This window comes from Neophocaena asiaeorientalis, unplaced genomic scaffold (genome assembly GCF_003031525.2).
Source record: "Neophocaena asiaeorientalis asiaeorientalis breed wild unplaced genomic scaffold, Neophocaena_asiaeorientalis_V1.1 scaffold204, whole genome shotgun sequence".
NCBI classification, from domain to species: Eukaryota; Metazoa; Chordata; class Mammalia; order Artiodactyla; family Phocoenidae; genus Neophocaena; species Neophocaena asiaeorientalis.
The window spans coordinates 3,743,345-3,763,975 of NW_020173922.1; the positions used below are offsets into that span (position 1 = coordinate 3,743,345).

Below are 20,631 nucleotides of genomic sequence, written 5' to 3' on the forward strand. Positions count from 1 at the left end.
CTGCGCCACCAGGGAAGCCCCATCCTTCTCATTTTTATCCCCACCTCTCGGTGGAAGGAAGGAATCTGAGGATCAGAGACTGAAGCGTATTGCCCAAGGTTACAGAGCAAGTGCCTGGAGCCGGGAATTAGTCTCGGCTCGGTCAGGCGTCAAAGGCGGCCTGGACCCCGCCTCCCATCCCCACTTCCCGTAGCTCCGACACCGAGGGAGCAGTGCTGGGCGTTGTGCGTACCTCCCGGGACAGGAAGGGTTGGGTGAGGGGTAGTGGGCCTGGCGCGGGGTGGGGGTGGGGCGGCGCGGCGCGGCGCGGCGCGGCGCGGCGCGGCGCGGCGCGGCGCGGCGCGGCGCGGCGCGGCGCGGCGCGGCGCGGCGCGGCGCGGCGCGGCGCGGCGCGGCGCGGCGCGGCGCGGCGCGGCGCGGCGCGGCGCGGCGCGGCGCGGCGCGGCGCGGCGCGGCGCGGCTCCGCCTTGCGGCGGCGGAAGCGGCCTCCATCTCGTGCGCGCTCCTCGCTCCGGGCGCGCGCCTCACCCCCGGCCCGCCCCTCGCCATATATGGAGCTTCCTCTCGGGACCCTGCCAGACGCTTGCTCCCTGCCTGAGGCCCATACAAGGCCCTTCCTTCCCGGCGTGTCTGGCAGGCGGCCCGCGGGCGGCTGTGGGCGGGAGCTCGGCCCTCCGGGTCCGCCCGCGCGGTGGAGCCGGCGGCCTGGGGACCCGCTGCCAAGGAGGGGGCGGCGGCGGGGCCGGGAACGCGCGGCCCGGCCTGGCTGAGGTAAACGCGGGACAGGCGGACTTGGGCGTCCCAAGAGGGTCTGAGGTTCCCACTGTCCCCACCGGTTTTATATTTTGTCCCACTTTTCCCCCTAATTCTCTAAGCGCAGCTGACTTTACTGGAGTTCCTCCCTCGGCTCCCGGCCCGGGGCCTAAAACCCCAAGCCTAAGCGTGCTGTGAGGGCCTGCCCTCGTTCGCCGCGCGCCTCCGCTAGCATTTTGCTAGTCGGTCTTCGGTATTTCTCTCGCCCTGCCTTCCTCCCGGCTTGCTGTTTCTCGCTCCTCCCTGCCTTTACTCAAGCTGTCCCTTCGGCCTGGAATGCCCTTCCCACACCATTCTGGTAGAACTGCTACTCATCCCTTACTTGTTTCAGGCCTCTGGCCATCTATAAGTCCTTCCCACCCCACGGGTCTGGGATGCACCTAACACATCGGTTATTTATTGAGACTGCGATTCGATCTTACTCCTCTTCGCATTCCTGGTGCCTGGCTCAGTATGTGAAAGTTGTTATTATATCTGAGCGAGGGGAAAGAGGGAAAGGACCCTGTTGTCAGGATAGCCACAGTGCCTTTTCACCTTGGACAGGGGTCCCCGACTTTAGTTCCAGCCGCTAACATCTTCACCTGCTACGCTCCCTGTGGTCTGGAGCTTAATGAGCCCCAGAACCCAACATGAATAGTTTGTGTGGAAAGTTGGAAGGTTGGGGTGGGGGAGACAGAGACGGGGCAGGTGTACACCTGCAGTGGCACTGTGGTCTGGAGTGGTGCCCACTGGGTGCCTCCACCACCCAGAATGGCTTCACTTGCTCAGCCTGACAGCTCCGGTTTATCCACTGCAGGAACCAGCAGGCCCCCACAGGCCCTCGTACAGTGCCTCCAGGGTCTTAAACCTGCCGCAGCCATGTGATTACCCTGATCTATCTGCTGGGAGATGAGCAAAGCTTGGAGAGGAACCATATCTCAGCAGAGACGAAACCATCAGCAGTTCCTGAACACCCACCCCGCAGTGGTTCCAGAAGTGCAACATGGACCAACCTGTGAGCATTTGCTCTTCCTCAGGTGAGGCAGGGAGATAAAAGCTCAGAGCTTGGGAGTAACAAGTCAAGTAATATGCCAGAGAGGGGGCTTTTAGCACTAAGAAGCCTCTGGACTTGATCCAGAATAAAATCACTCACAGACTTCCAGTCTTTGGTGGTAAGCACAGGCACACACTGTGAATAAGGCCAAAATAGAAGAAGTTTTGTCTGTCTCTCTGGCCTCAGGGAGTTTCTGTGATTTGGGTACATGGAGAGGAGATGATCTCTAAGTCCCATGACTGAAGGTTTAGGGGCTACATTTCGGAAAAAAAACTGGGTCTGGGCCTGGGCTGCACACCCAGGGACTAGGACACCTCTGGACTTGTTCCTACCTAAGGCTGCAGGCCTCCAGCGGCCTCTTCTTTCCATTTACGATCTGGGATTGTGGGTAATGTAGTCCAGTGGCCAGTTTCTCTGGGGTGGTGGTTCTTGCCCTTCCCTCATCTAGTCTCCTTACCCCTGCCAGCTACCACCCCCTTCTGCTCCAGGCTGAGGGCAGCACAGGGTGAGAAGGCGGTGCTTACTCTTTGCAGGGCTGGGAGATTCCCAGCTGGAAACCAGCAAGCTATTCATAGCTGAACCTAGCAGAGGAGGAAGGCCTGAGAGAAGCTGGGGAGCTCCGGCAGCCTCCTCTCCAGCTACAGAATTTGCAGGAACCCCAGACCTCTGCTGGGCAGGCCTTGTGTTCACTTCTGGGTGAGAGGGCTTCGAGCCTGGGAAAATCCTATGGAGCAGTAGCGGTCCTGCGTTGCTCCCTGTCTTGAGAGACACAGATACTCCAGTGGCCCTGGGGCCCAGCTTTTAGGCCTGTGTATGGTGGGGATATTTGGAACCTGAGTATAGATAAGCTGAGACTTTTTGCAAAAAAAGCCAGTGTGACACCTAGTATGACAGTTGCCTAGAATTTCTTTGCATTTTTCTTCTCGTTGTTTTCCTGTGCTTGCCTCTTCAACCAAATTAAATTCTCTCTAAGGACAGGAACCAAACCTTCTCTTGCCAATGGCACCAACCCTGTATTTATGCTATAATGAATGATCTTGCCCAAAGAAAAATCAACCCTCCCTATCAAGACTAAGGGTGTGACTTTTTTCCCCCACCCACCTAATCCTCTGCCAGTACCCTGTGCTTTTCCCATCGAAGCACTGAATCGTTGCTTGACTGGATCCCCCACTAGATTAGGCATTCCGTGTTGACATGGATGACATCTGTCTTGTTGACTATCATATCCCTATTACTTGCACAATAAACAGTTGTTGAATGAATGACTATGAACCTATGATAGCTAATTCCTTAGATGGAGTATTTGATACATGCTTCATTGGCACAGCGTTTTACAAATTGGAAAACAGTTTCGGCCACTTAAATGTCTTTCATCAGGACTTTCCTGGTGGCGCAGTGGTTAAGAATCCACCTGCCAATGCAGGGGACACGGGTTCGATCCCTGGTCTGGGAAGATCCTCCATGCTGCAGAGCAACTAAGCTCATGCGCCACAACTACTGAGCCTGTGCTCTAGAGCCCACGAGCCACAACTACTGAGCCTGCGCGCCCTAGAGCCCACGCACCACAACTACTGAGCTCATGTGCTGCAACTACTGAAGCCCGTGCGCTCTAGGGCCCACGTGCCGCAACTACCGAGCCCACATGCTGCAACTGCTGAAGCCTGCGCAGTAGTTGTGGCACACAGGCTTAGTTTCTCCACAACAAGAGAGCCCGTGCTCCGCAACAAGAGAAGCCACCACAATGAAAAGCTTGCGCACCGCAATGAAGAGTAGCCCCCGCTCACGGCAACTAAAGAAAGCCCGCACAGCAATGAAGACCCAACTCAGCCAAAAATTAAAAAAAAAAAAAAAAAGATCAAAAAATTTCAAAAACAAAATGTTTTTTAATTGAAAAGAAATCTTTCACCAAGATCTTGATTAGTGGTAGAGCTGTTAGGAACTGGTGTCTGCCTTCAGAGTAGCACTTAGCCATGGCATGAGGCTGCCTGCATGGTGGCACCCAGTAGGTACCTCTGGCTCCCGAGTAGCGAAATGAGTGAGGTGGGTTAGATGAGATAGGCAGACATGGTCAAACTGGCCTGGCCCCATGATGTATCTGGTGCAACCAGCCAGGAGAGCTGCCAGGGAATCCTCCTAAGAAGCTTAATGAGAAAGACCTGCTCTGATCTGCCAGAGGGGAAGTCCTGACGCATTGGCTGTGGGGCTGTAGAGAGGGCAGACAGACTCTGAGGTCTGAGCAGCAGTGTTTGGGGGCTCCTTAGCTGTTACCAGGGACCTCCTGACTCTGAGTTCAGTAGATTTTTTTCAGTCTTCATCTTCCTTGAGTAATTCTCAGCAGCATTTGACTTGTGGGTGATCATCTCTTCTTGAAGGCCTCTCTTTCATTGCTTACACATTTTGACGTACAAGGCTCTATTTGGATATTGTGTTCTAGTACTTCAGGACTCAGCCTCATGCTGTCTTCTCAAACTGTACTGTGTCCAGAAGGATCTCTTTGAAAAACAAATTTGAATTTGTCACCCTTCTGCTTAAAACACCTCAGCAGCTTCTCCTATTCTTCAGACTAAAATTTCAAGTTCTCAGCAAGGCCTTTGAGTCTCAATCCAGTCTGCCCATGCTGGCCTCTTCTAGCTTCATCTTCCACCACATTCCCCTTTCATTCTCTGAGCTTCATCCACACTGCTCTCCACCTGCCTCCTCAGCTGTACTGTGCCACCCCCTACATGTTCTCACTGCCTGGGATGCTCTTCCTCCTCTTGGCCTAGCTAACATCTCCTGTGCTCAGTTAAAGCACCAGTGTCTTCAGAAAAGGTGATAGCCAGGTCAAAATGCCCTGTGACAGACACCTGTGGCCCTCCCTCAGGTGTTAATTGCAATTGGGGTTTCATATTCACTGGAATAATGCGTTGGAAGCTCAATGGCTGTGTCTCTTTTGCTCATGACTGCATTTTAGGGTTTAGCACAATGCTTGGCTGTAGTAGGCTGTAGTTATCTTGTGTAACAAATGAAATAAAAACTTATTTAACAAAACACCCTATTTAAACTTTGAAGAAACTGAAAAAGAAGTATGGTCATGCAGCTAGTATATGGCAGAGTGGGACCTAGATATGGCTTCAGTGTCTGTGTTGTTAACCCCCTGCACTATGCTATCCCTCTACCTGTTAAGTACTTTCTGAAAGTAAAGAGAAATGGAAGAAGGGAGAAAGTATGTGAGAGAGACAAAGGGACTTCCCCTCTCTCCACTCTAGAAATACAGAGTGGGAGATTAAGAATGAAATTGCATTTACCAAAAAAGACATATGAATGGCTGATGAGCACATGAAAAGATTATGAAAAGATGTTCAACAACATTAGTCATCAGGAAAATGAAAATCAAAACCAGAATGACACCAGTGAACAATCTAAAAAGGAAATTAAGAAAATTCCCTTTACAGTAGCATCCAAAATAATAAAATACCTAGGAATAAATTTAACCAAGGAAGTAAAAGATTTATACACAGACTACTACAAAACAAAAGAAATTAGAGACTTAAATAAATGGGAAGACATCTTGTGTTTATGGATTAGAAGCCTTAATATCTTTAAGATGGCAATACTACCGAAAGCAATTTGCAGATTCAGTGTGATCTCTATCAGAGTTCCAATGGCTTTTTTTTTTTTTTTGAAGAAATGGAAAAGTTGATCCTCAAATTCATACAGAATTGCAAGGATCCCTCCCAGTACCTTAGTGTGTTCACCAAACTGGAAGCTCTCTGAACTCCATAATTTAGGGATTTTTATGGAAGCACCATCATGTAGGCATTATTGATTGAATCATTGGCCATTGGTGATTCGATCTTAAGCCCCTCTCCCCTCTCTTGGGGTGGGGCTGAACCTTCCAACCCTGTAATCCTGGGGTTTTTTTGGCAAACAGCCCCCCTCTTGAAACTATCTGGGCATCTCACTAGCATACAAAAGACACTCATCACGCTAGAGATTCCAGGGGTTTTAGAGAAGCTGTGTACCAAGAACAGGAGATAAAGACCAAATATATATTTCTTACTGTATCACACTACTCAACAATAAAAAGCAACAAACATGCAACAACATGGATGTATGTAAAAAATCCATCTAAATGAAGGAAGCTAAGTGAAATAAACCTGATGTAAAAGACTACATATAGCACTATTCTGGTAACGTGAAATTTCTAGGAAATTCAAAACCATAGAGACAGAAAGCAGATCGTTGGTTGCTTAGGGTTGGGAGTGAGCAAGGATTGACTAAAGGGGCACAAAAGACCTTTCTGAGAGATGGACACTGGATTGTGTAATGTTTGCACAACTGTATGAATTTATTTCAAAAAAATCACCAAGCTGTACTTACAGTGGGTTAATTTTATAGTTTGTAAATTATACCGCAATAAAGCTGTTATAAACAATCAAGAACAAAAGTGATAGGGTGAAAAAAGTGTCCTAAAATCTGAATGTTTCCTGGCCTTTGGGTCAAGTCAGGACCAGCACATCTGCCTTTCCAAACTCGCCTTTCACCTCTCCAGGCTGACCCTGGCTCACCAGGCAGCTTGGCCACCCCCAGATGAAGTAGGGGTGCCCTCCCCTCATCCTCTAATTCACTTTTATTGTCATTCTTGCTGTCTCTCCTGCTGGAGTGTAAGTGCTGAAGGGCAGGGACAGTGACTGTTTCTCACCACTGTATCCCAGCATCTTATACAGGGCCCAGTACATAGGAAATGTCTCTAAATGCTTGCTGAATGAAAGAATGAGACCAGAGTTAACCCAAGCACAACGTAAGGAATAGAGGTGGCAATGAGCTATGTCTGTGGAAACAGAGTCTGGAGGAGACTGAGTTTCTGAGGGCCTTTGCTCAGCTCCCCAGGGAGGAGCAGAGCCCCTTCCTTGCCATCTCTCTCTAGAATCCAAGTTTGACAGGGGTGTGAGGGAGGGCCTCTAGCCCTGAGCACAGGAATGCAACTCCTCTTCCTCAGATGACATCCTGTCCTATTACAAATAGAGTCCCCCTTTGCAGGCCCTCCAGTAGGAATTGTGATGTGAGGTGATCGGTCCATCCCACTCTTCAACCTAGCCCGGGAATGTATTGGGTTGGCCAAAAAAAGTTCATTTGGTTTTAAGCAAAAATAAAAGACACGTTTTTCATTTTCACCAAGAACTGTATTGAGCAATGTATTCCTTAACCAAAGGAACTTTTGGGCCAACCCAGTACTTAGGTCTGGACAGCCATATAACTTGGGGCAGGCATTCCAGCATCAAGCCCTGATTTCTCCTTGTTCTCAATCCTGGCTCCCACCTCCCTTCCCCCATGTAGCAGAATATTCCTGCATCTTGCCTTTACCTCAGAAGATCCTTGCCCTTCCTGTTTGCAGGGCCTCTCTCTGAAGTTTCCACCCTCTTTTCCTGATTTGAAAATGGGTTTGCCCCCTAGGTTTCCTTTGGGTTAGGATGAAGAACCAAGCAGAAGAGGCTGAGCCCAGGCAGGGTATCTCACCCAAGTGGAAGAGCCGGAAGTCTGACTGTAAGGGAAACCTAGATGGGGCTAATATGGAACCTTCGGGGCTGGAGAAGCAAGTTAATCTACACACTCAAGCCAACCCTGACTCACAGGGAAGTGACTTCAAAACAACTTTCATAACTCCACCTGGATGTTGGCCACCTTTCCCCTCCCACCTCTGTCTTTGGCTTCAGGCCACTCCCTTACTCTCTCTGATCCTCCCTTTTCTCATCTCTAACAAGGGGGAGAAGGGGCTTAGATGAATAACAAGATCCTCCATGTGTTAAGAGTACTGAATTTGGAGTTGCAATATCAGCTGCTCATGTTGGCTCTTGTCATCTGCTGCATGAACATGACAGGTCGTCGTGCTGCTCTGTGGGCTTCAGCTTTCCTATTCCTAATTAGGGGATTGGAATAGTAAGGTCCAGTGCCCTTGTAAGTGCTAAAATTATGATTCCTTAAGAAGTGAAAGTATGGGGCAACAGAAGGGTGTGGCTGTAGATAAAGGAGTAGAGTCTGATGACACTTGTCCTTTCTGTGAATGGGTTTTAGGCTTTGAGATACAGCTTTCCCTTCTTCCCATCACCCCCTTGGTTGCTCAGTGAGCCAGGGGTTAAGGGTCCCCCAAGAAGACCTGTTCTTCATACTGTCTCATCTCACCTAGCACTGGTCCAACCCCAAAGCTGATTTCATCTCTGAGGTGTGTGACTGACGGCACTCCTCTCCTGGCACTGCCTCTGCTCACTTCCTTCCAGTCTGGGCCCAATTCCCAGGCTCAGCCCCCTCGCCCCTCTGGCTGACTCAGTAGGGATTTCTCCTCAACTGCGTACCCTGCAGCAGAATGAACTCTTCTAGATGCTGATCTGAGTCAAACCCAAATTCTGAGTAAAATCCAAACTTGAATGAAGAATCAAACTAAAGTTGTGTTTTAGATACCTTGTGAATCATTTAGAACCTAAACACTCATTATATCACAGTGTTCTATAATGGGTGTTCATGATGACCCTGAAATGTTAGTTAAATGATGCTTTTATGTTTTTCTTCCATATTTCTTAAATTTCAAAAATTCCCTAAGTGAATGTCTCATTTTAAACCCCCTGATACTTCAGTGTATACTTCCTAAGAAAAAGGGTATTCTCTTATGTAACCACATATAGTTATCAAGTTCAGGAGATTTAACATTGATACAGTACTTTTATCCATAGTCCACATTCCAATTTCATTAATTGCTCTACTGACAACATGTTTTTAAGAGTAGGGGCAGATGCCCTAGTCGCTGAGAAATTCCGTTATGTGTGTACATTCTTTGAAGATGCTGGATAAATTACAGGGATCCTCTAGAGTCCAAGGGAGCTCCTTTTATCCATTCTCAACTGTGGCTGTGGGCTAAGCTGGGCTGATCAGTCAAAAGGTGTGTGTCCTGGGGGAAGGACATAACTTCTAGATGGATGCCTTCCAGTTGCACTCCAAGTTGTTGGTTGTCTCTGAAGGCACAAAGGTTGGTGAGGTGAGTCGACTTGTCTTTTTAGCAGTACCAGCACCTGTTCTCTTCTCGAGTGAGGAACGACCTGTATTTGCATTGACTTTGGAACCACATGGGCAGATATACAGCAGTATGTAGCACATTGTTTTTCTAAGGACTAAATGAGATGATGCATGTGACATGGCACCTTGCCTGGTGCATGGTAACCGTCCAACAAATGTTAGTGATTGTCGTTATTTTTCAGATGGGTAGCTTGAAGCCCAAATTGAGACTCCTGTTTCTCCTCTCTGTTCGCTCATCCCTACTTTCTTTGGTAGTTTCCCTTCTCCATATAGCCAAATTTTAAAGGTAAGCAAGCTGTCCCAGTCACCTCTTAATGCTTGTCAGAAATCTCCCCACCAGAAGCAACTTTCTTCCACAACCAGTATCCTTAACTCTAGCACCACCTCGTGGTTGCCAGTGCAAACTCACCCAGGTCACTTCCTGAGAACCAAGGTTAGGATCATCTCCCATCTGAGTGAGCCCTTGCTAAGTGCCAGGCATTGTACTATGTATTTCACGTGACTTATTGCATTTAATCCTTACCACAGTCCTTATGGAGTAGGCATTGTTACAGGTAGGGAAACTGCTACTCAGAGACATGGGCAAAGTCTTGCTGGCAGGATCTTTTTTCCAGTCAGATCTCCTGCTCACCATTATATCCTGATAGCTTTACAGCTGCAAAGACTCTTTAGATTCAAAGTCATCCTTACACTGATAGGGAAACTGAGGGGTAGGAAGGGACTTATCTGAAATCAGAAGTCCAACTAATGGCAGAGACAGAACCAGAGATGTTTGTCCAAAGAACTGGCTCTTTGTCCTGGGCTCTTAACTGAACCCAAGGATGAGCTTGCCAAGCAATTTCAGACTCTACCTGAAGCAGAGTTCCCAGACACATTTGAAGCTTATTGTCAGAGAACCCTGGAGATAAATGGTTTTCACATATACTTCTAGTGCCAGTTATTCAGCCATACCCTTAATAACTTTGGCACCCATTGCTTCCACACTTCTTGGCTGGTCAGTTCCTATGTCCCTGGGAGGCACAGTCCCATCAGGGTGAGACTTGGCAGGCAGGAGTCTCAGCAGGCGCTCACTCAAATTGGCAACAAGGGAGAAGCTGGCATGAAGCTTAAATTCCACCTTGAATACACTGTGCCTGTCTGGGAGCACCATGGCATGAGAACTGGAGCTGGAGAACAAAAGATGGCAAGTGCTGCAGGCCCAGACAGGCAAGCACAACAGCCCACATAATCGGCACTACTGTGCTGCCTTCTAACTTTTGATTTCAAACAGCAGCTAGGAATGCATCAGGAGAAAAAACTGTACCTCCACCATTAATGGGGCATGTCTGCCCCTTCCCATAGGGTGATTGGGTTTCATCAAGGCTATCATCTAAATCAGATAAGAAACTGGGCAAAAGTATGCTGAAAAAGCAAAGTGACACAATAGGTTCCCTTACTGGTCAATTTTGTTAAAAACATTGACTTCTTAAATTTGGAGAAATTAAATCACATACCACCTTGATATTTCAACTAGGCTTCCTAAGCTACCAAATAGAAGCTCTAAGTACCTCCACTTTTGGAAAAACAAATGAAACAAAAATCCTCTTCTGGGCTTCCCTGGTGGCGCAGTGGTTGAGAGTCCACCTGCCGATGCGGGGGACACGGGTTCGTGCCCCGGTCCGGGAAGATCCCACATGCCGCGGAGCGGCTGGGCCCGTGAGCCATGGCCGCTGAGCCTGCACGTCCAGAGCCTGTGCTCTGCAACGGGAGAGGCCACAGCGGTGAGAGGCCCGCGTACTGCAAAAAAAAAACAAACCTTGTTTTGATACAGCCTAGAAGCCCTGCTCCACTGAGCCAGCCTCTGACTTGCTCTTGAATGAGGTTATTGCTCTCCTACCCCGTGCCAGGTATGCAAGATCAAGGTGGGGAGGCGTAGTTTCTGCTCTTCCATCTGGACCATTCTATTGACTCAATCGCAAGCAGATGTAGAAAGAGAATCAACTTTGGAATTAGGCCTGGGATAAAATTTGGCTTCACCACTAAAAAGCTGCTACTTAACCTCTTCTGGCCTGTCTTATTATAAAATGGGAAGCACCATCTACCTCCATGGAATGTTGAGGTAACATGGCATAACACCTTTTCTTAAAAAAGGGCAAATTTCCCTTGGGCATGCATGTAGAATAGAGTAAGATACAAATTCGTTTGGCCCTAGCAACTGGAACCTCTTTTCTCTGGTGTTAACACTGGGATCATGACCTCAGATACCCTTTGCATATACCCTTCTATAGGCAAATGTAGCCAAAGACAACTAAATCTAAGGCTGAAAAGTTAGTAACTGATGAAACTGACATGTGCCTTAGAGAGCTCACTCACTGTTCTCGGTTTAGACCTTTCTTAGGAACAGTCCTAAAGAATCTCAAGCACACAAAGTATATTCTTAAATATGGTTTAATACTCTTCTCCATTTCTGTACATCACAACACCAAGATTTTGCTGCTTAGGATCTCTCCGTAGAGGCTATAGAGAATGCAAAGGCTACGGTTTTCACCCCCTCTTATTTATGTGTTTGTATGTGTAAGTGTAATACATATCAGTATATATTGATACACACATCAATATATAATGCAATATATATCACCAAAGAGAACACATTGATTAAAGAAATACAAAAATTTGGCATCATTTCCAAACTTAAATAGTAAAAATAAAAACTACAAAAGGAGCTGCATACCCTAAATGTATCATGTGAAACAACAAGCATATTCAAAAATGTAAATTTACATCCAATTTCTCTGGTCTTGTCATATCACATTAGACCCATTTACAATGGCAAAACCCTAAGGTACTGCTGTGAAGAGAGCATGTTTGCTCGCTCTTGGGTGTTCTGCAAACAAACAGCAGAGCCCAAAGCAAAAGCCTGCTCCGGTGAAGCCTCCCGCGTTGGTGAATACCAAAGAATTGACTCTTCTCACTGGGGGTTGAGACATCAGGTTATACATAGACAGTCATTTGGACCTCAGAGTACAGTGTGAGAACCAGAAGCTTTACATTTAAGACATACTCCCTTCATTCAAGTGAAACAGGATTATTGGAACGATAGGCAGGTCTGTAACCTGGGAACAAGGAGCTGGTTCAGACCAATAAAGCTACGAGTGACTGAGTCAAGTCAGTGAAGAACAGCAGTCAGGCACTAAAGTGTTAAAAGTACCCAATTTGAAAACCAAATGCACCCCACTACCCTAGCAGTGTGGGGTGATACCAATTGACTTTTAAAACCTTTGGTCCTTCAAAGTCCATTTGGTATACTTTTTTTCCATTGCTACCACTGGGCACATCCTATACACTTTGTTCACTGTCACCACCTCAGGCACGCCATGACCTTGCATGTCAGCTGGGGTCAAGTCCGATTTACAGCCCAGCTGTGAAGCATAAGCTTCAGGTTTTCAGGCCCACTTTTGGATCCAACGTGGTTAAGTCCTTGGTGCCAAAAGCTGTGTCCCATCCCTTCCCATCCCTGCCCTTCCCACCCTCCTCCCATAATTTCTCCAATGAGAGGTGCTTGTAAGTCCCATATTTGAAACAGATGCTCCAACCCCACCAGGACTGGTCAGGGGTTTACAATTACATGCACAGTCATACATGTCTTGTCTGTTGTTCCTGTGAAAACCTTGCAGTTCATTTTTAAAAAATCAAAACATTCATATAATCTCATGCCATCCAACACAAGGAAAACATGACCACCTCCCTTTTGCCAAGGACAGACCCAAGCAAAAAAAAATTCTTTAAATTTCTTTGCTTCCACTTAAATTGCATGTTTTATTTCTCCCAATCCCAGCAATAGCACAGAAGCCCCATCATATCCATCCCAAACTGGTTTCTAGTAATGCAAGATTATGCAAACCCTTGTCAAAGCAATTGATGCTAAGGGCTCCCAAACCCTGGGCACAAATGCGCCTGCAAAACAGATGGAAGGAAACAGAGCACTGGCCCAAATGCTTCATGTGTCAGTTTATCTTTGCAATGCAATCTGCATTCTTGAAACTGACAGTCTGGAGGGGAGGGGTAGTGTGAGGGAGTGAAGTTGAAACTGCCTCCTATTAGCTCACCCTTTCAACATTAAACAGAGACCGAGAGAGAAATGGTTCCAACATTTCACCACATATATTTCTTCTTATGCAGTCTAAGCTGAGAATGCCATGTAAATGGGTCACTGCGAAATGCAGCAATTTAATTTTTCTCCAATCAAAATAAGAAACAAACCAGTAGGATCTCATTTCTATTAACTTTTGAAGGTTTACAGCAGTTAAAGTATTTTGCTTCTATGTATGAAGGTTAAAAAAATCTTTTTTTTTTCCATAAAATACAAGAGCAACCAATTTCACCATCAAGTAAAAGTAAAAACTGGGATTCTTTTTTAAATTAGTCCAAAGTGGCATTTAGGAACTTAGTTGTAGGCTGCTGCGCTGACACCATGACAAACCAAAGTGTAGGGTTGGGTCTGGTTTTTGTTTCGGTTTTCTTTTCAATATCCAATGCTCATGGACTAAGTTCTGGAAATGTTCCAATTGTAAGGCAGGGATCTGTTTGGATTCCACCACGGGTATGCTCCTTGGGTTGGATGCTGGAGGGTGAGGCACGTTTTGCCGGACCCATGTCGACTACCTAGTAGTCATCAAGGTCAAAAAATTCATCATCTCCTCCTTGGTATTCCATTCCCTGGAAATCTACTCGGTACCGCAAGATACCTGGGGAAACAAACAAACAGAGTCAATAGCTGTGGTTCACAGAACTGGGGGGTGGGGAGCACGTTCACTCTATTAAGGGAAGCCCAATCCCCTTGCAGAATTATAGAAAGCAAAGAGATGATAAAAAGTGGTCCCAACCAAGGAACCTGTACATGCGCTGCCTCAATCCCTTGCTTCAGTGGATGATAAGCAAACCTCACCTGAAGTTAACATTATTTTGGGATAGCCAGGAAAAGGCTGTGGCCTGAGACCCTGGCTATTAGTTTTCTGATTTGCTACTCACCTCCAATTCCACCAAATCCTTTCACAAACTGGGATCCTTCTTGTGACTTATCTGTGACAATTTCCAATGTAGCTCCAAATTTTTTATAGTTGTTAGCAAACCACTCCAGCAGGGGCATGCTCTCAATCAACTCATGTTCTTGTCCTGTCTGCAGGGGCAGCCACGAGATACAGAAACAATGGGATTAGGATATATCAAGACAGGAACGCTTGCTCCCTTGCCTGCCAACATTCTCCTTGTCCCTGTCATATCTCTATGTATGTGAAACTGTAAGTGAATTATGGTTTCTGGTGATACAATTGCAACAGCACAGAAATTCTGATTACTTCAAACAACATTCTTCCCCAGCCTCTAGCCTCAATAAAGAAATGTTAACACACTTGGCAGTTTTTCAGCTTATGGTTCCTCCTGTTGTCTCTAGAAGTCAGGCTGTTATAAAGTGTCTCTAGGCAGCACTCATTCAACAGCCAAGAAGAGACACGCCAGAATTGCTTTTTGGAGCAGCCTTGTAAAAACCAAAGTCCTTCAACTCAGAACTTGAAGAAGCTACCAATTAAAAGGGACCTGTGCTGAGCAGGTAACACTTGAAGCTGTGGTGATGCAGTTAGGCCAAACCTGTAGAAGCTGCTTTAGTAGAAGAGCTGGTAAAGTAAATGAAGAAAGCAGCACAGACTTCACAGTGCAGGAGAGGAACTAATTAATTAATCTTCCTCTCAAACATTTTTCAAGTATGAGAATGTTTTCTTTAAAAATAAGGAACCAGGGTAACCATGACCTGGCCTCCTTCTTTGGAATCAGATCAGTACGTGGCATACCGGAGCTGACCACCTCCCGGTACTCCCCACTGCCAGTAAGTATGAGGTTTGGTTTTCCAAGGCTGATGCTACTCTGTGCTGCCAGGGCTCTAACATATGGATTTATGTTTCCTTGTATGTATCACCAAACCAATCACATACCTCTTTGTCTGTAAAATGGGATTTATCCTTCTCTTGTTCTGGAGTTAGATAGAGAATTTTCTCCTCTGTAGCATTGGGGAAAAAAGAATGTGTTAACCCACTTCTCATATACTAACAGGCTTAAGTTCCATGAGATGAGATGAATCAGGTTAGATGAAAGAGCTCCTGAACGCATTCTAGCAACCTTCTTTTCATAAGAACATTAGTCAGCATGCAATGAATGAATGTCTACCAGGTACACTGCTCCTATCATAAGGAAACACCAAAGATATTTAAGATATAGCCCTTGTCCTCAAAAAATTTAACAATCTTAGGTAGACATTTATCAGTTCAACTGGATACAGACTGAAAGACTGGGAAACACGGTATAGATCTGCCTTTTCACTGCTCCTGAAATCAGCCACCTTTCCCAAATCTCCCTCCCAGGCTTCTTGAATACACAGGTCAGTAACAGTCATCTTATTTTCTAATTCTCATACCTTCTGTGCCTTGGCAATGAAGAACATATCTCATTATATCCAGATTTTCATAGACTATTAGAATCTCTACAGCTCCCATTTCTAAAGCCTTTAGTGTATCTTCAACTCCAAAACAGTACTTGCCCGTGTCCTGGCTGATTTCATCAAAGTATCGCCCTGTGGTTAGGGACAGGTCATTAAGAACATATATTAAGGTTTCTTTTGTAGATATAGACCTTCTTACTCAAAATCAGGAAGAGAAAAGAGTCAACTTAAAACTGAGTAAGTGCCAAATGTCAGTGAAAAATCACACTGCTAGTTTAGGCTCCAGAAAATGACTCTGAAGAGGTAACAGTTGGGCCAAATACACAATCATTTGGAAATGTGTGTGTCAAATTAGAAACATAGCCAAACAATGGCCCCATTAATTTTTAATTTGAGCTCTCTATTCATCACTCTATTACAAAGGATAATTAATATGGGAACTCTAACTGAAGTTTGGTTCCTATTGCCAAAAACAGTAAAAACAGTAGAAAAACAAACACATTTATTAGACTTAACAACTAAAGAAAGATTAATGATTCCACTGAAGAGGACTTAAAATGCTAAATCTTCCTTTTACCTTTTCAGTGTTTTGTTTTGTACATATAATCATATACATACACATATACATACAAAAACATTTCACAATAAGTAAGTTGCATTTCACTGATACCTATTAACTTCTTCTCTTGAATGAACTTCACGTTGGAGAGGACTTCAGTAGATAACTCAATAGCTTGGTTGAATCCATTTTCACCACCATAAGATATATCAACTAATTTTAAAACTTTTGATTGCAACCTCTGACACAATTAAAAAAAATTTAAAAAGCACATCATTAGTACTTCATAACACCCTTACCAAGACCCATTACCTTTTAATGACATGCAAAACTAGCAACATGATCAGTGAAGCCTCAAGAGGAGGGGAAAGAGCCCAATTTACTCATGAATAGGTCTCACTGAAGAACACTGCCAGGATAAACTTCCTTAGCCAATGATATCACACATTCTATCAGACCTATAAAAGCCTAACTCATTAAACACAAACAAAACAAAGTGTCTTGTGGAGGAAAGGAGGAACTATTGGTTCCTGCTATATAAGGTGGTAGAGTATATAAGACAGCTTCTTTAGTGAGCCTTCTACTGTAATGCTACTACCCCACACCAGAAGAACACCTTGGGAATGTGTTATGGCCAGCCCAAGTCATAAACCAATAGAGCTTTCTGGATTAAACGCTTTAGGCTTAATCAGCTCCGTCATATTGCTGAGAGGCTCACTGCTTTACTTACCTCCAGGAATAAGTCCGAAAAAGACAGGAAAAACCAGTCCTAGTTTCTTTGAAATCAAACTCCATTTTAAAGCCAATTATGGCAACCCACTAAAACCAGGGGCCAACATAGGGTCCAGAAAGATACTATCCAAAAAATGGCTGATTTCAAAAGAAAAAAAGTCCAGAAAGACATGGGGGAATATCTCCTAATATTCCTAATAATACACATGGAATTTTGTCCACTCAGAGCTAGGTTTTTAACACAGAATTTTTCACTGTAAAAGTAAAAAAGATGTGCGTGTCCCCAGCACTCAGAGAACTCAACTACTCTCACCTAGAAACTTACATAAAGGAGCATCTACTTCTCACTTACCTGATCAAACATATCAGATTGACTTAGTTCAGTTTTAAAGTCAGCTGATCCAGCTAAAACAAGACCAGCCACATTCACTTTGTCCCCAGAAATAAACAGCTGCACAGCAGTCTCAGCTACTTTCCGAACATAGTTATGTCGCTTTTCCATTCTTAAACGGGCAAAACGCAAGGCTGACTGACCTCCTCTACCTTTGACAAAGAAAAGTAGTGAGAGAAAAAGTCAGTTATTAAAAAGTACAAGATGCCTTGCTAATTAAAAAGTAACTATATAATCATGCTATTCCCCAGGGAAAGGAGAAAGAGGAAAATCACTATTCCCTTAACTTAAATGTTTGGTATAAGCTATTACTGGCTTTCACAGAGTGACCACTAATTCTCTAGTCAAAAGAGCCACAAGCACCAACAAGTCATTGCATGATGCTTCTCCCATCATCTGGATTTACTTTCCCCTATTATACAATTTGCTTCTTTAATGTCAGACACAAAGCAAAGGTGCTCATGTTCTCTTCCTAGATTACCATGTTTCTTTGGGAGATCCACGGTGAATTTGTGCAGAACTTCTCTTGTATTTCCTTGGAGTGTGCCAAAAAGTGCACCACTACCATCTATTACAATGAAGCCAAACTTGCTATCATCTGAAAGTAGTGCTGTAAGAGCCTGAAAAGCAAACACAGGTACCACACAATAAACCTCAAAGCTTTGCTAAAGTCAAGACAAAAATCCAAAAGGGCATATACAAGCCCTCTCCACTCACTTGTATGAGTACTACAGAAAAACCATTTCATGGAGTAATTATAGACTTCAGCTATAAATATGTAACTCACATGGACAAATTTGAACCAGATTCAGGAGAAAACCAACAATATCAATGTGAAGCCTTTTTACAAAGCTGACCTAGGCACAGGAATGCAAAACTAATACAGAGTTACAGGGCTCAAATTCTTCCTAGGTCCTTGATTTTAGACTGATGATGGTCTAGGGAACATAACATTCAAAGTCTAACCTCCAAAAGTTGACTTTCTGTTACCATTAATAACCCCAGCATTAATAGGCGGTATTCACTATGGCAAATAAGAGTATCTTGTAAATCAACTCTAGAGTAGTACTCACTGAGTACAAAACCCAGAAACAGTCTATAAAAAGACCTAATTTTTAAATGTTTCATTTAACTATGTCTTGAGTATCATTAATGATATCAGGATCTAAAACTCAATTTTATATTGAAGGTACTACAGGTAATAATTCTGAATTTTTATGGGGGAAAATCCTCCTTCTGGGTTAGCATTATATCACTGTATTTCTGCCTCCTGAAAGAGAAAATATTTAAATAGTCCTGGGACCCATATAGATGGGCAAGACTTTCCATGATGGAGTTTAAATTCTATAGACTTGGTGGATGACTAATTACTAGGTGGCAGCCTCTTTAGCACTAATTATTACCCAAACCATTTAACTGAGGAAGAAAATATCCTTCAGGAATTGACTGGAAAGCAGATTAATCACTAAGAATCACCCTTTTACCAAAGCACGCCTGATAATTAGCATTAAGACATGAATATTGGGCTTCCCTGGTGGCGCAGTGGTTAAGAATCTGCCTGCCAATGCAGAGGAACACAGATTCGAGCCCTGGTCTGGGAAGATCCCACATGCTGCGGAGCAACTAAGCCCGTGTGCCACAACTACTGAGCTTGCGAGCCACAACTACTGAGCCCACATGCCACAACTACTTAAGCCTGCGCACCTAGAGCCCGTGCTCCACAACAAGAGAAGCCACTGCAATGAGAAGCTCACACACCATGACGAAGAGTAGCCCCCGCTCGCTGCAACTAGAGAAAGCCCGTGCACAGCAATGAAGACCCAACACAGCCAAAAATAAATAAATTTATAAAACAAAGCAAAACAAAAAAAAAATTAAATAAAACAAAGTGTTGGCAGATATTAAAAAAAAAGACATGAATATTGCCCACGTTAAAAATTTTGCCGTATCCCAATAACCTCTGATACGCAGCTTGATTAATTTAGGTTTTTAACAAGCCTGCTCATCAGGGAATAGACTTATCCCTCATAAGAATGTATAAATATCCCGATTAAACACGACATAAGTTGTATTGTTCAGTATGCCACATTCGTATGTAGTTATTGACATACACGTTAAAGCCAAGATAAAGCTAGCACGATGAAATGGTGTCTTGGAAGAGGAGTTAAGGTTTAGAAAAACCAATGAAGCTAACTTAGTAAGTAAGCTAAAACTAGGTAACATGAGTACCAGGTACTATTTAAATCAACAAGATTTAAAATCTGCTTTCATCAAACCAGACAACAGTTAAGTTGGAGAGGGTGGCAAAGAGCTTCTCCAATAAAGCTTTTGCCAGAAGAAGGCTGTGATAGCCAGGAGAAAATCAGTCTCCACCATCTATGCAACTGCTCAGGATCTGACTGGAACTGAACTTCCTGTCAAGTTAGCAAAATCATCCATTGTAAACTGTGTCGACAAATGTCAATTCTAATTCCACTGTAGAGGTTTTCCCCTAGGTCGATGAAAGGCAAGAGACTGAACTAGGAGCCAGCTGTGAATTCCTGATTGTTCTACTGTTGACTGATTTAGGTCACTCTAATGAGGTTTCCTTTCCACCCTTAATGTTCATCATATTATGGCAGCTCTGTCACTCAAAAGTTTTAAAAGGGGCGGGGAAGCTCTTATGGACCTGCTAATAAAGATTTTACAATCTGTGAGCTGAAAACTAAGCGAGAAATGTAGAGAAGTATCATGGATACATAGGGAGACATGGAGATCAGGTAACCAATTATTTCTTTGCTTCTAATTAGTTCTTCAAACCCAGCTTAGCACTTTCCTCAAACATGCTGAATGATATCATTCAGTGCCATAATTAAAAAAAAAAAAAAAGCCAGCCTTGTAAAATGGCACAATTAAAACAGACTGGCAATTCCTGAAATGGTTAAACAGTTACCATATGACCCAGAAATTCCACTCCTAGGTATATACCTGCCCCCAATGAAAACTTATGGACATACAAAAACTTGTATGTTCAAAGCAGTATTATTCATAACAAACAGTGGAAACAGCATATTCATCAAATGATGTTAAATAAGTAAAATGTAGCAAATATTATTTGGTAATAAAAAGGAATGAAGCACAATACATGCCACAACATGGATGAACCTTGAAAACATGCTAAGTGAAAGAAGCTAGGCACAAAAGGCCACCCATTCTATCATTCCATTTATATTGAAATGCCCAGCACAAGCAAATCCACAGAGAGAAAATAGATTAGGGGTAGCCTAGAGCTGAGAGATCTTGGGGTGTGGGGGTAGGGAGGGAGGACTGGGAATGACTGCTAATGGGTATGGGGTTTCTTTCTGGGTAATGAAAATATTCGATGAACTTCTTACCTCTGTATGGAATTTGTTGTCACACAAATACAATGAAGTATTAATTGGTTTGAAAGGTTCAAAGTCAATGTTGACTTTCTTTTCTTTTCCTTCTTCTGTTACAATTGTACCACAGTAAACAACCAGGCCATTTGGAGGTACTGCAAAGAACACAAACAATTTCTCTACTTATATCCACACCTAATTTTCCTCAATTAATAGAAAATGTTCCCACAG

The 20,631-nt window shown here is 44.4% G+C and overlaps 1 protein-coding gene and 1 long non-coding RNA gene across 2 annotated transcripts in view; one reads left to right on the forward strand and one right to left on the reverse strand.

Moving 5' to 3' along the window:
- Window positions 1-649: 649 nt before the first annotated feature.
- Window positions 650-14,842, forward strand: LOC112404391 (uncharacterized). Its single transcript, XR_003004084.1, has 3 exons — window positions 650-771; window positions 1,610-1,829; window positions 14,055-14,842. It is a non-coding gene; the product is annotated as an uncharacterized LOC112404391 (long non-coding RNA).
- ETF1 (eukaryotic translation termination factor 1) overlaps window positions 11,305-20,631 on the reverse strand; it is a 28,273-nt gene continuing 18,946 nt past the window's right edge. Inside the window, exons 4-11 of the mRNA XM_024752342.1 lie at window positions 20,416-20,555; window positions 17,523-17,661; window positions 17,003-17,193; window positions 16,030-16,159; window positions 15,336-15,491; window positions 14,857-14,921; window positions 13,901-14,048; window positions 11,305-13,617 (exon numbers count right to left, since the gene is read on the reverse strand). Coding sequence (XP_024608110.1) covers window positions 13,535-13,617; window positions 13,901-14,048; window positions 14,857-14,921; window positions 15,336-15,491; window positions 16,030-16,159; window positions 17,003-17,193; window positions 17,523-17,661; window positions 20,416-20,555 — 1,052 coding nt within the window. The 3' untranslated portion in view covers window positions 11,305-13,534. The remainder of the gene's footprint in view (window positions 13,618-13,900; window positions 14,049-14,856; window positions 14,922-15,335; window positions 15,492-16,029; window positions 16,160-17,002; window positions 17,194-17,522; window positions 17,662-20,415; window positions 20,556-20,631) is intronic.